The following is a 12769-nucleotide window of genomic DNA, read 5'->3' as shown; positions in this document are numbered from 1 at the left end:
GGTGGGAGGAGGCTGGTGTTGATGGGGTGAGATGAAGAGGGGTGGGAGGAGGCTGGTGTTGATGGGGTGAGATGAAGAGGGGTGGGAGGAGGCTGGTGTTGATGGGGTGAGATGAAGAGGGGTGGGAGGAGGCTGGTGTTGACGAGGTGAAATGAAGAGGGGTGGGAGGAGGCTGGTGTTGATGGGGTGAGATGAAGAGGGGTGGGAGGAGGCTGGTGTTGATGGGGTGAAATGAAGAGGGGTGGGAGTAGGCTGGTGTTGATGGGGTGAGATGAAGAGGGGTGGGAGGAGGCTGGTGTTGATGGGGTGAGATGAAGAGGGGTGGGAGGAGGCTGGTGTTGATGGGGTGAGATGAAGAGGGGTGGGAGGAGGCTGGTGTTGATGGGGTGAGATGAAGAGGGGTGGGAGGAGGCTGGTGTTGATGGGGTGAGATGAAGAGGGGTGGGAGGAGGCTGGTGTTGACGAGGTGAAATGAAGAGGGGTGGGAGGAGGCTGGTGTTGATGGGGTGAGATGAAGAGGGGTGGGAGGAGGCTGGTGTTGATGGGGTGAGATGAAGAGGGGTGGGAGGAGGCTGGTGTTGATGGGGTGAGATGAAGAGGGGTGGGAGGAGGCTGGTGTTGATGGGGTGAGATGAAGAGGGGTGGGAGGAGGCTGGTGTTGATGGGGTGAGATGAAGAGGGCTGGGAGGAGGCTGGTGTTGATGGGGTGAGATGAAGAGGGGTGGGAGGAGGCTGGTGTTGATGGGGTGAGATGAAGAGGGCTGGGAGGAGGCTTGTGTTGACAGGGTGTGATGAAGAGGCTGGTGTGGAGCGTAAACGCCGACACGGACCAGTTGGGCCGAATGGCCTCTTTCTGTGCACTCGAAGTGTTATTTTAACCTATTTGTCTTCCTGACCAGAGTTGCCGGCTGGAATCCCGTCGTGTTCCATGGTCTCCATCGAGAACAACAATGCCTTGCAGTTCTCCTGCGCGTGGCCGGGAGGGTTCCCCAGTGCTCGGATCTGGTGGGCCGGGTTGTCACGTAATGTTACCGCCACCTCGCAACTCGTTCAGAATGAGACCTCGCCGGCCGGCCTGAGCGGGAAGAACGTGACCTGCGTAGCCACCCACAGGGTGGAGGTCAAACACTGCATCATCACTCCAGGTAGGGGGGTCGGAGTTACATCAACTCGTATTTATATAGCGCCTATAACAGCCCGAACGTTTCACAGGTGCGTAAATCAGATAAAACTTGACAGTCAATCCACCAAAAGCTGGGTCAAAGGGGTCAGTTTTTAAGGAGCGTCTTAAAGGAGGAGAGAGAGATGCGGAGAGGTTTAGGGAGGGAATTCCAGAGCTCGGGGCCCAGGCGGCTGAAGGCACGGCCGCCAATGGTGGAGCGATGGAAATCGGGGAATGGACAGGAGGCCACAATTGGAGGAGCGCAGAGATCTGGGAGGGTTGTAGGGGCTGGAGGAGGTTACAGAGATAGGGAGGGTTGTAGGTGCTGGAGGAGATTACAGAGATAGGGAGGGTTGTAGGGGTTGGAGGAGGTTACAGAGAGAGGGAGGGTTGTAGGGGCTGGAGGAGGTTACAGAGATAGGGAGGGTTGTAGGGACTGGAGGAGGTTACAGAGATAGGGAGGGGTTGTAGGGGGTTGGAGGAGGTTACAGAGATAGGGAGGGTTGTAGGGGCTGGAGGAAATTACAGAGATAGGGAGGGTTGTAGGGGGTTGGAGGAGGTTACAGAGATAGGGAGGGTTGTAGGGTGCTGGAGGAGGTTACAGAGATAGGGAGGGTTGTCGGGGCTGGAGGAGGTTACACAGATAGGGAGGGTTGTAGGGGCTGGAGGAGGTTACAGAGATAGGGAGGGTTGTAGAGGCTGGAGGAGGTTACAGAGATAGGGAGGGTTGGAGGGGCTGGAGGAGGTTACAGAGATAGGGAGGGTTGTAGGGGCTGGAGGAGGTTACAGGGATAGGGAGGGTTGTAGGGCTGGAGGAGGTTACAGAGATAGGGAGGGATGTAGGGGCTGGAGGAGGTTACAGAGATAGGGAGGGTTGTCGGGGATGGAGGAGGTTACAGAGATAGGGAGGGTTGTAGGGGGCTGGAGGAGGTTACAGAGATAGGGAGGGTTGTCGGGGATGGAGGAGTTTACAGAGATAGGGAGGGTTGTACGGGATGGAGGAGGTTACAGAGATAGGGAGGGATGTAGGGGCTGGAGGAGGTTACAGAGATAGGGAGGGTTGTCGGGGATGGAGGAGGTTACGGAGATAGGGAGGGTTGTAAGGGGCTGGAGGAGGTTACAGAGATAGGGAGGGTTGTCGGGGATGGAGGAGTTTACAGAGATAGGGAGGGTTGTACGGGATGGAGGAGGTTACAGAGATAGGGAGGGTTGTAGGGGGTTGGAGGAGGTTACAAAGATAGGGAGGGTTGTAGGGGGTTGGAGGAGGTTACAGAGATAGGGAGGGTTGGAGGAGGTGGAGCGATGATAATCGGGGGATGCCCAGGTGGATGTAAAAGATCCCGTGACCAGTATTTCAAAGAAGAGCGGGGGGGGCGGGGGGGGAGTTCTCCCCGGTGTCCAATATTTATCCCTCAACCAACATCACTAAAAAACAAATGTTCTGGGTTATTATCACATTGCTGTTTGTGGGAGCTTGCTGTGCGCAAAATTGGCTGCCGCGTTTCCCACATTGCAACAGTGACCACACTTCAAAAAAAGTCCTTCATTGGCTATGAAGCGCTTTGGGACGTCCCGGGGTGGTGAAAGGCGCTGGAGAAATGCCAGTCTGTGTTTCTTTCAGTTATTCAGCCTGCGTCAGATGCAGTTTGCTCGCGATTCCCTCTGGCCTGTACTCTCCTGTTTTCGTGCGACACGGTCCAAAGGTCTGTTATCTTAATTGACTGCTGACGTGAGTCGATTGAAACTGTCAACCTTTGAATGGGTTGGCGCGCTGCAGTGAGAGGAATTTCAGACACACACTGGCGCTGTTCCAGCCCCACCTCACTCAGAGAACCATACAGCACAGGAGGAGGCCATTCGGCCCATCGAGCCTGTGCCGGCTCTTCGAACGAGCTCTCCAATTAGACCCACTCCCCCCTGCTCTTTCCCCACAGCCCTGTGAATTTTTCCCCTTCAAGTATTTCTCCAATTCCCCTTTTGAAAGTTACTATTGAATCTGCTTCCACCGCCCTTTCAGGCAGCGCGTTCCAGATCACAACAACTTGCTGCGTAAAAACAATTCTCCTCATCTCCCCCTCTAGTTCTTTTACCGATTATCTTCAATCCGTGTCCTCTGGTTACCGACCCTCCTGCCACTGGAAACAGTTTCTCCTTATTTACTCCATCAAAACCCCTCATGATTTTGAACACCTCTATTAAATCTCCCCTTAACCTTCTCTGCTCTAAGGAGACCTACCCCAGCTTCTCCAGTCTCTCCACATCACTGAAGTCCCTCATCCCTGGGACCATTCTGGTCAATCTCCCCTTAACCTTCTCTGCTCTAAGGAGAACAACCCCAGCTTCTCCAGTCTCTCCACATAACTGAAGTCCCTCATCCCTGGGACCATTCTGGTCAATCTCCCCTTAACCTTCTCTGCTCTAAGGAGAACAACCCCAGCTTCTCCAGTCTCTCCACATCACTGAAGTCCCTCATCCCTGGGACCATTCTGGTCAATCTCCCCTTAACCTTCTCTGCTCTAAGGAGAACAACCCCAGCTTCTCCAGTCTCTCCACATAACTGAAGTCCCTCATCCCTGGGACCATTCTGGTCAATCTCCCCTTAACCTTCTCTGCTCTAAGGAGAACAACCCCAGCTTCTCCAGTCTCTCCACATAACTGAAGTCCCTCATCCTTGGCACCATTCTGCTCAATCTCCCCTTAACCTTCTCTGCTCTAAGGAGAACAACCTCAGCTTCTCCAGTCTCTCCACATCACTGAAGTCACTCGTCCCTGGGACCATTCTGGTCAATCTCCACTTAACCTTCTCTGCTCTAAGGAGAACAACCCCAGCTTCTCCAGTCTCTCCACATCAGTGAAATCCCTCATCCTTGGCACCATTCTGGTCAATCTCCCCTTAACCTTCTCTGCTCTAAGGAGAACAACCTCAGCTTCTCCAGTCTCTCCACATCACTGAAGTCACTCGTCCCTGGGACCATTCTGGTCAATCTCCCCTTAACCTTCTCGGCTCTAAGGAGAACAACACCAGCTTCTCCAGTCTCTCCACATCACTGAAGTCCCTCATCCCTGGGACCATTCTGGTCAATCTCCCCTTAACCTTCTCTGCTCTAAGGAGAACAATCCCAGCTTCTCCAGTCTCTCCACATCACTGAAGTCCCTCATCCCTGGGACCATTCTGGTCAATCTCCCCTTAACCTTCTCTGCTCTAAGGAGAACAACCCCAGCTTCTCCAGTCTCTCCACATCACTGAAGTCCCTCATCCCTGGGACCTTTGTGGTCAACCTCCTCCGCACCCTCTCCAAGGCCCTGACATCCTTCCTAAAGTGTGCGGGGCCCAGAATTCAACACAGTTCTCCAGCTGGGTCCTAACCAGTCGTTTATAAGGGGCTGAGCAATAACTTCCTTGCTTTTGCCACCTATGAATAACGCTCGCAATTTTGAACGCATCGATTAAATCTCCACCTGAACCTGCACTGCTCTGAGGACAATGAAAATTAAGATCAGGACTCCCTGTTTGTTTCACCGCCCCCCTCCCCACCAGCATCGCCGTTCGTCACCCCATCGCGACAGGTCGCCACGGAGACGCAGGGCGACGCAACGGTGACCCTGAAATGCGAGGTGGAGTCGAACCCGCCCCCCGTCATCCGCTGGTACAGGGAGCAGAAGCCGCTCGCAAGCGGGGAGAAGATCGTCATCTCACACAGCGGCGCCGAGATGCGCATCCGGAGATTTTCTTCAGTGAACGACACCGGGAATTACAGCTGTTCCTGCCGCAACCCTCTGGGCGTCAACAACCAAATGCAGCTGTTGACAGGTAGGACGGCAATCTCAGGATGGGGTGGAAAGATAATCATCTGAGAATGACATAACATTTACAGCACAGAAACAGTCCATTCGGCCCCACTGGTCCGTGCTGCTGTTTCGGCTCCACACCAGCCTCCTCCCACCCCTCTTCATCTCACCCCATCAACACCAGCCTCCTCCCACCCCTCTTCATCTCACCCCATCAACACCAGCCTCCTCCCACCCCTCTTCATTTCACCCCATCAACACCAGCCTCCTCCCACCCCTCTTCATCTCACCCCATCAACACCAGCCTCCTCCCACCCCTCTTCATCTCACCGCATCCACACCAGCCTCCTCCCACCCCTCTTCATTTCACCCCATCAACACCAGCCTCCTCCCACCCCTCTTCATCTCACCCAATCCACACCAGCCTCCTCCCAACCCTCTTCATCTCACGCCAACACCAACCTCCTCCCACCCCTCTTCATCTCACCCCATCAACACCAGCCTCCTCCTACCCCTCTTCATCTCATGCCAACACCAGCCTCCTCCCACCCCTCTTCATCTCACCACATCAACACCAGTCTCCTCCCACCCCTCTTCATCTCACGTGAACACCAGCCTCCTCCCACCCCTATTCATCTCACCCCGTCAACACCAGCCTCCTCCCACCCCTCTTCATCTCACCCCAACACCAGCCTCCTCCCACCCTCTTCATCTCACCCCGTCAACACCAGCCTCCTCCCACCCCTATTCATCACACCCCGTCAACACCAGCCTCCTCCCACCCCTCTTCATCTCACACCAACACCAGCCTCCTCCCACCCTCTTCATCTCACCCCGTCAACACCAGCCTCCTCCCACCCCTCTTCATCTCACCCCATCAACACCAGCCTCCTCCCACCCCTCTTCATCTCACCCCATCAACACCAGTCTCCTCCCACCCCTCTTCATCTCACCCCATCAACAGCAGCCTCCTCCCACTCCTCTTCATCTCACCCCATCAACACCAGCCTCCTCCCACCCCTCTTCATCTCACCCCATCAACAGCAGCCTCCTCCCACCCCTCTCCATCTCACCCCATCAACACCAGCCTCCTCCAACCCCTCTTCATCTCACCCCATCAACACCTGCCTCCTCCCACCCCTCTTCATCTCACCCCAACAACACCAGCCTCCTCCCACCCCTCTTCATCTCAGCCCATCAACACCAGCCTCCTCCCACCCCTCTTCATCTCACCCCATCAACACCAGCCTCCTCCCGTCCCTCCATCTCACCCCATCAACACCAGCCTCCTCCCACCCCTCTTCATCTCACCCCATCAACACCAGCCTCCTCCCACCACTCTTCTTCTCAGCCCATCAACACCAGCCTCCTCCCGCCCCTCTTCATCTCACCCCATCAACAACAGCCTCCTCCCACCCCTCTTCATCTCACCCCATCAACACCAGCCTCCTCCCACCCCTCTTCATCTCACCCCATCAACACCAGCCTCCTCCCACCCCTCTTCATCTCACCCCATCAACACCAGCCTCCTCCCACCCCTCTTCATCTCAACCCATCAACACCAGCCTCCTCCCACCCCTCTTCATCTCACCCCATCAACACCAGCCTCCTCCCACCCCTCTTCATCTCACTCCATCAACGCCAGCCTCCTCCCACCCCTCTTCATCTCACCCCGTCAACACCAGCCTCCTCCCACCTCTCTTCATCTCACCCCATCAACACCAGCCTCCTCCCACCCCTCTTCATCTCACCCCATCAACACCATCCTCCTCCCCACCCCTCTTCATCTCACCCCATCAACACCAGCCTCCTCCCACCGCTCTTCATCTCACCCCGTCAACACCAGCCTCCTCCCTCGCCTCTTCATCTCACCTCATCAACACCAGCCTCCTCCCACCCCTCTTCATCTCACCCCATCTACACCAGCCTCCTCCCACCCCCTCTTCATCTCACCCCATCAACACCAGCCTCCTCCCACCCCTCTTCATCTCACCCCATCAACACCAGCCTCCTCCCACCCCTCTTCATCTCACCCCATCAACACCAGCCTCCTCCCACCCCTCTTCATCTCCCCCCATCAACACCAGCCTCCTCCCTCCCCTCTTCATCTCACCCCATCAACACCAGCCTCCTCCCACCCCTCTTCATCTCACCCCATCAACACCAGCCTCCTCCCACCCCTCTTCATCTCACCCCATCAACACCAGCCTCCTCCCACCCCTCTTCATCTCACCCCATCAACACCAGCCTCCTCCCACCCCTCTTCATCTCACCCCATCAACACCAGCCCCCTCCCACTCCTCCTCATCTCACACCATCAGCACCAGCCTCCTCCCACCCCTACTCATCTCACCCCATCTACACCAGCATCCTCCCACCCCTCTTCATCTCACCCTGTCAACACCAGCCTCCTCCCACCCCTCTTCATCTCACCCCATCCACACCAGCCTCCTCCCACCCCTCTTCATCTCACCCCATCCACACCAGCCTCCTCCCACCCCTCTTCATCTCACCCCATCAACACCAGCCTCCTCCCACCCCTCTTCATCTCACCCCGTCAACACCAGCCTCCTCCCACCCCTCTTCATCTCACCCCATCCACACCAGCCTCCTCCCACCCCTCTTCATCTGAACCCATCCACACCAGCCTCCTCCCACCCCTCTTCATCTCACCCCATTAACACCAGACTCCTCCCGCCCCTCTTCATCTCACCACATCAACACCAGCCTCCTCCGACCCCTCTTCATCTCACCACATCAACACCAGCCTCCTCCGACCCCTCTTCATCTCACCCCATCGACACCAGACTCCTCCCTCCCCTTTTCATCTCACCCCATCACCATATCCTTCTATTCCTTTCTCCCTCATGTGTTTATCCAGCTTCCCCTTAAATGTATCTCTGCTCTTCGCCTCGACCACTCCCTGTGGTAGCGAGTTCCCCATTCTCACCACTCTCTGGGTAAAGAAGTTTCTCCTGAATTCCCTATTGGATTTATCAGTGACTCTCTTATATTGATGGCCCCTAGTTCTGGTCTCCCCCACAAGTGGAAACATCTTCTCTACGTCTACCCTATCGAACCCTTCATAATTTTAAAGCCCTCGATCAGGTCACCCCTCAGCCTTCTCTTTTCTAGAGAAAAGAGCCCCAGCCTGTTCAGTCTTTCATCACTGTTATAATATCATGCTTGTAAATATTTTTTGTACCTTCACCAGTCCTTCTATATCTTCTTGTAATATGGAGACCAGAACAGGCACAGTGCTCCAAGTGTGGTCTAATCAAGATATATGGAGACCAGAACTGTGCATGGTGCTGCAAGTGTGGTCTAACCAAGGTGTATGGAGACCAGAACTGTGCACGGTGCTCCAAGTGTGGTCTAACCAAGGTATTTGGAGACCAGAACTGTGCACAGTGCACCAAGTGTGGTCTAACCAAGGTGTATGGAGACCAGAACTGTGCACGATGCTCCAAGTGTGGTCTAACCAAGGTATATGGAGACCAGAACTGTGCACAATGCTCTAAGTGTGGTCTAACCAAAGTATATGGGGACCAGAACTGTGCACAATGCTCCAAGTGTGGTCTAACCGAGGTATATGGAGACCAGAACAGTGCACAGTGCACCAAGTGTGGTCTAACCGAGGTATATAGAGACCAGAACTGTGCACGGTGCTCCAAGTGTGGTCTAACCAAGGTATATGGAGACCAGAACTGTGCAGAGAGCTCCAAGTGTGGTCTAACCAAGGTATATGGAGACCAGAACTGTGCACAATGCTCCAAGTGTGGTCTAACCAAGGTATATGGAGACCGGAACTGTGCACAATGCTCTAAGTGTGGTCTAACCAAGGTATATGGAGACCTGAACTGTGCACGGTGCTCCAAGTGTGGTCTAACCAAAGTATATGGGGACCAGAACTGTGCACAGTGCTCCAAGTGTGATCTAACCAATGTATATGGAGACCAGAACTGTGCACAGTGCTCCAAGTGTGGTCTAACCAAGGTATATGGAGACCAGAACTGTGCACAGTGCTCCAAGTGTGGTCTAACCAAGGTATATGGAGACCAGAACTGTGCACAATGCTCCAAGTGTGGTCTAACCAAGGTATATGGAGACCGGAACTGTGCACTGTGCTCCAAGTGTGGTCTAACCAAAGTATATGGGGTCCAGAACTGTGCACAGTGCTCCAAGTGTGATCTAACCAATGTATATGGAGACCGGAACTGTGCACAGTGCTCCAAGTGTGGTCTAACCAAGGTATATGGAGACCGGAACTGTGCACAGTGTGTGGTCGAATGAGGGTTTAACACAAGTTTAACGTAGCATCTCTGGTCTCTACTGGAGCACTCCTCTCCTGATGGTTCAGTGGATTCTCCAGACCTCGGGTGCTCCTGACTTAGAAGGTTCCAGGTTCCATTGATGTCTGTGCTAAGATTCATTGTAATTCATTCTTGGGATCTGGGCGTCGCTGGCGAGGCCAGCATTTATCGCCCATCCCTAGTCGCCCCTTGAGAAGGTGGTGGTGAGCCGCCTTCTTGAACCGCTGCAGTCCGTGTGGTGAAGGTGCTCCCACAGTGCTGTTAGGGAGGGAGTTCCGGGATTTTGACCCAGCGACGATGTAGGAACGGCCGAGGGATGGAGAGAGGGAGAGAAGAAGGGGGAGTGGGAGGTTTGGAGAAGAGATAGGGAGAGGGAGAGAGAGGAATAGAGGGGGAAGAAGGGAGAGAGAGTGCGGGAGGGAGGGAGAGAGGAAGGGGTTGAGGGAGGGAGGGGGAGAGGAAGGGGTTGAGGGAGGGAGGGAGAGGGAAAAGGAGTGAGCGGGAGGGAGCGAGAGGGTGGGAGGGAGAGGGAGGGAAGGAGGGAGAGAGGGAGGGGGTGAGGCAGCGAGAGGGAGGGAGGGATGGATGGAGAGTCTCACGCTTGTTTAGGGGGGGTTGAGGGTGTTAAGTCTGTGTGTTCTAGTTGTAATTACTAACACAGGCTACAAGATTAAAGTTCAACAGGTCTTTACTGGTTGGAGGTCAGGACTATATGAAATACAATCTTACTACACAGTGCTTATATACCGGTGGTCACCACCGGTATTACGTATACAGCAGCCAGAGAAAGTAGTACATCTCTTAAGGTGGAACAGGCTTAAGTTCTCTTAAGGTGGAACAGGTTACATACACCACAGAGGGGATTTTGGCCGCCTGGGACCTGAGCCAGGAGGGGAGGGGATTAGAGGTAGGGCGGAGGTCGGAGGGACGGGCTGGATGAATCCTTATTATCTCCGTGTCCTGACGTTCCCACCTTGCCTTCACAGAGCCATTGGTCTCCAGCGTGGCGGTGCGGCGCCTGGACGGGAGGACGGCCGTCGTCTCGTGGGCCGTGCGCGAGTCGGACGTGGTGACCTCGTTCCTGGTGCAGTGGCAGTTGGCTGTGAGCACAGCGTCCTCCTCGTCCTGGCAGACCCAGCAGGTGGCGGCGATGGCGGATCGCGCGGCCACGGTGTCCCCGCTGCGGGAGGAGCAGGGATACTCCTTCCGCGTGGTCCCGGTGACGGGGGCGGAGCAAGGAGCACCTTCGGGACCCCAGTCCGTCGCGCCCACGGTCGACAGTAAGTGACCCCGGCGCTCTTCTACACGGTCTCCAAAGGGGCAATACTGAGGGAGCGCCGCACTGTTGGAGGGGCAGTACTGAGGGAGCGCCGCACTGTCGGAGGGGCAGTACTGAGGGAGCGCCGCACTGTCGGAGGGGCAGTACTGAGGGAGAGCCGCACTGTCGGAGGGGCAGTACTGAGGGAGCGCCGCACTGTGGGAGGGGCAGTACTGAGGGAGCGCCGCACTGTGGGAGGGGCAGTACTGAGGGAGTGCCGCACTGTCGGAGGGGCAGTACTGAGGGAGCGCCGCACTGTGGGAGGGGCAGTACTGAGGGAGTGCCGCACTGTCAGAGGGGCAGTACTGAGGGAGCGCCGCACTGTGGGAGGGGCAGTACTGAGGGAGCGCCGCACTGTGGGAGGGGCAGTACTGAGGGAGCGCCGCACTGTGGGAGGGGCAGTACTGAGGGATCGCCGCACTGTCGGAGGGGCAGTACTGAGGGAGCGCCGCACTGTCGGTGTGTCAGTACTGAGGGAGCGCCGCACTGTCGGAGGGGCAGAACTGGGGGAGCGCCGCACTGTCGGAGGGGCAGTACTGGGGGAGCGCCGCACTGTCGGAGGGGCAGTACTGAGGAAGTGTCGGAGGGGCGGTACTGAGGGAGCGCCGCACTGTCGGAGTGTTTAGTATTGAGGGAGCGCCGCACTGTCGGAGGGGCAGTACTGGGGGAGCGCTGCACTGTCGGAGGGGCAGTACTGAGGGAGCGCCGCACTGTTGGAGGGGCAGTACTGAGGTAGCGCCGCACTGTCGGAGGGGCAGTACTGAGGGAGCGCCGCACTGTCGGAGTGGCAGTACTGAGGGAGCGCCGCACTGTCGGAGGGGCAGTACTGAGGGAGCGCCACACTGTCGGAGGGGCAGTACTGAGGGAGCGCCGCACTGTCGGAGGGGCAGTACTGAGGGAGCGCCGCACTGTCGGAGGGGCAGTACTGAGGGAGCGCCGCACTGTCGGAGGTGCCGTCTTTCAGATGAGACGTTAAACCGAGGCCCCGCCTGCTCTCTCAGGTGGATGTAAAAGATCCCATGGCCACTATGTAGAAGAGCAGGGGAGAGCCGGGCGGCGGAGTTCTCCCCGGTGTCCTGGGGCCAATATTTATCCCTCAACCAACATCACTAAAACAGATGATCTGGTCATGATCACATTGCTGTTTGTGGGAGCTTGCTGTGCGCAAATTGGCTGCCGCGTTTCCTACATTACAACAGTGACCTCACTTCAAAAAAAGTTCTTCATTGTCTGTGAAGCGCTTTGGGACGTCCTGCGGTGGGGAAAGGCGCTGGAGAAATGGGAGTCTCTCTTTCCTTAGTGCTATATGTTCGTGTAGTGTTATCTCTCCTAAATAAGCCCGCCGTCTGTTGCCGAACCAATATAAAATCTCGGCCTGTATTAAAACGTTAATGCTTTCCCCTCTGGTTTCTTGGCAGACTCACTCAGTGGAGGAGTAATCGCTGGAATAGTGGTGGGTTGTGTGCTGGGACTGTTGTTGATAATTCTACTGGTCTGCTGTCTGGTAAAATGGAAATGTAAGTCAATGTGTGTGTGAGTGTGGTGTGCGTGACTGTCCCTCTTGCGCTGTCATTACCAGACCAGAACTTTATACAATGCCGCTAACATAGAAAAACGTCCCGAGGCGCTTCACAGGAGCGATTATCAAACAAAATTGGACACCATGCCGCGTCAGGAGATATTAGGACAGGCGACCAAAAGCTGGGTCAAAGAGGTCGGTTTTAAGGATTGTCTTAAAGGAGGAGACAGAGAGGCGGAGAGGTTTAGGGAGGGAATTCCAGAGCTCGGGGCCCAGGCGGCTGAAGGCACGGCCGCCAATGGTGGAGCGATGGAAATCGGGGGATGCGCAAGAGGCCAGAATTGGAGGAGTGCCAAGATCTGGGAGGGTTGCAGGGGGTTACAGAGATAGGGAGGGTTGTAGGGGCTGGAGGTGGTTGCAGAGATAGGGAGGGTTGTAGGGGCTGGAGGAGGTTACAGAGATAGGGAGGGTTGTAGGGGCTGGAGGAGGTTACAGAGATCTGGGAGGGTTCTGGGGCTGGAAGAGATTACAGAGATAGGGAGGGTTGTAGGGGCTGGAGGAGGTTACAGAGATAGGGAGGGTTCTAGGGGCTGGAGGAGGTTACAGAGATAGGGAGGGTTGTAGGGGCTGGAGGAGGTTACAGAGATAGGGAGGGTTGTAGGGGCTGG

At 55.9% G+C, this 12769-nt stretch overlaps 1 protein-coding gene across 1 annotated transcript in view; it reads left to right on the top strand.

Annotated features, from left to right (window-relative positions):
* The window catches only part of vsig10l (V-set and immunoglobulin domain containing 10 like), a 61244-nt gene that overhangs the window by 21523 nt on the left and 26952 nt on the right, over positions 1 to 12769 (top strand). Inside the window, exons 5-8 of the mRNA XM_086002464.1 lie at positions 900 to 1145; positions 4701 to 4973; positions 10251 to 10544; positions 12001 to 12099. Of these exons, the coding sequence (XP_085858590.1) occupies positions 900 to 1145; positions 4701 to 4973; positions 10251 to 10544; positions 12001 to 12099 (912 nt within the window). The remainder of the gene's footprint in view (positions 1 to 899; positions 1146 to 4700; positions 4974 to 10250; positions 10545 to 12000; positions 12100 to 12769) is intronic.

This window comes from Somniosus microcephalus, chromosome 12, assembly GCF_052327205.1.
Source record: "Somniosus microcephalus isolate GS21.2 chromosome 12, FLI_Smic_1.0, whole genome shotgun sequence".
Classification (NCBI taxonomy): Eukaryota; Metazoa; Chordata; class Chondrichthyes; order Squaliformes; family Somniosidae; genus Somniosus; species Somniosus microcephalus.
This window is presented reverse-complemented; position numbering and strand designations above follow the sequence as displayed.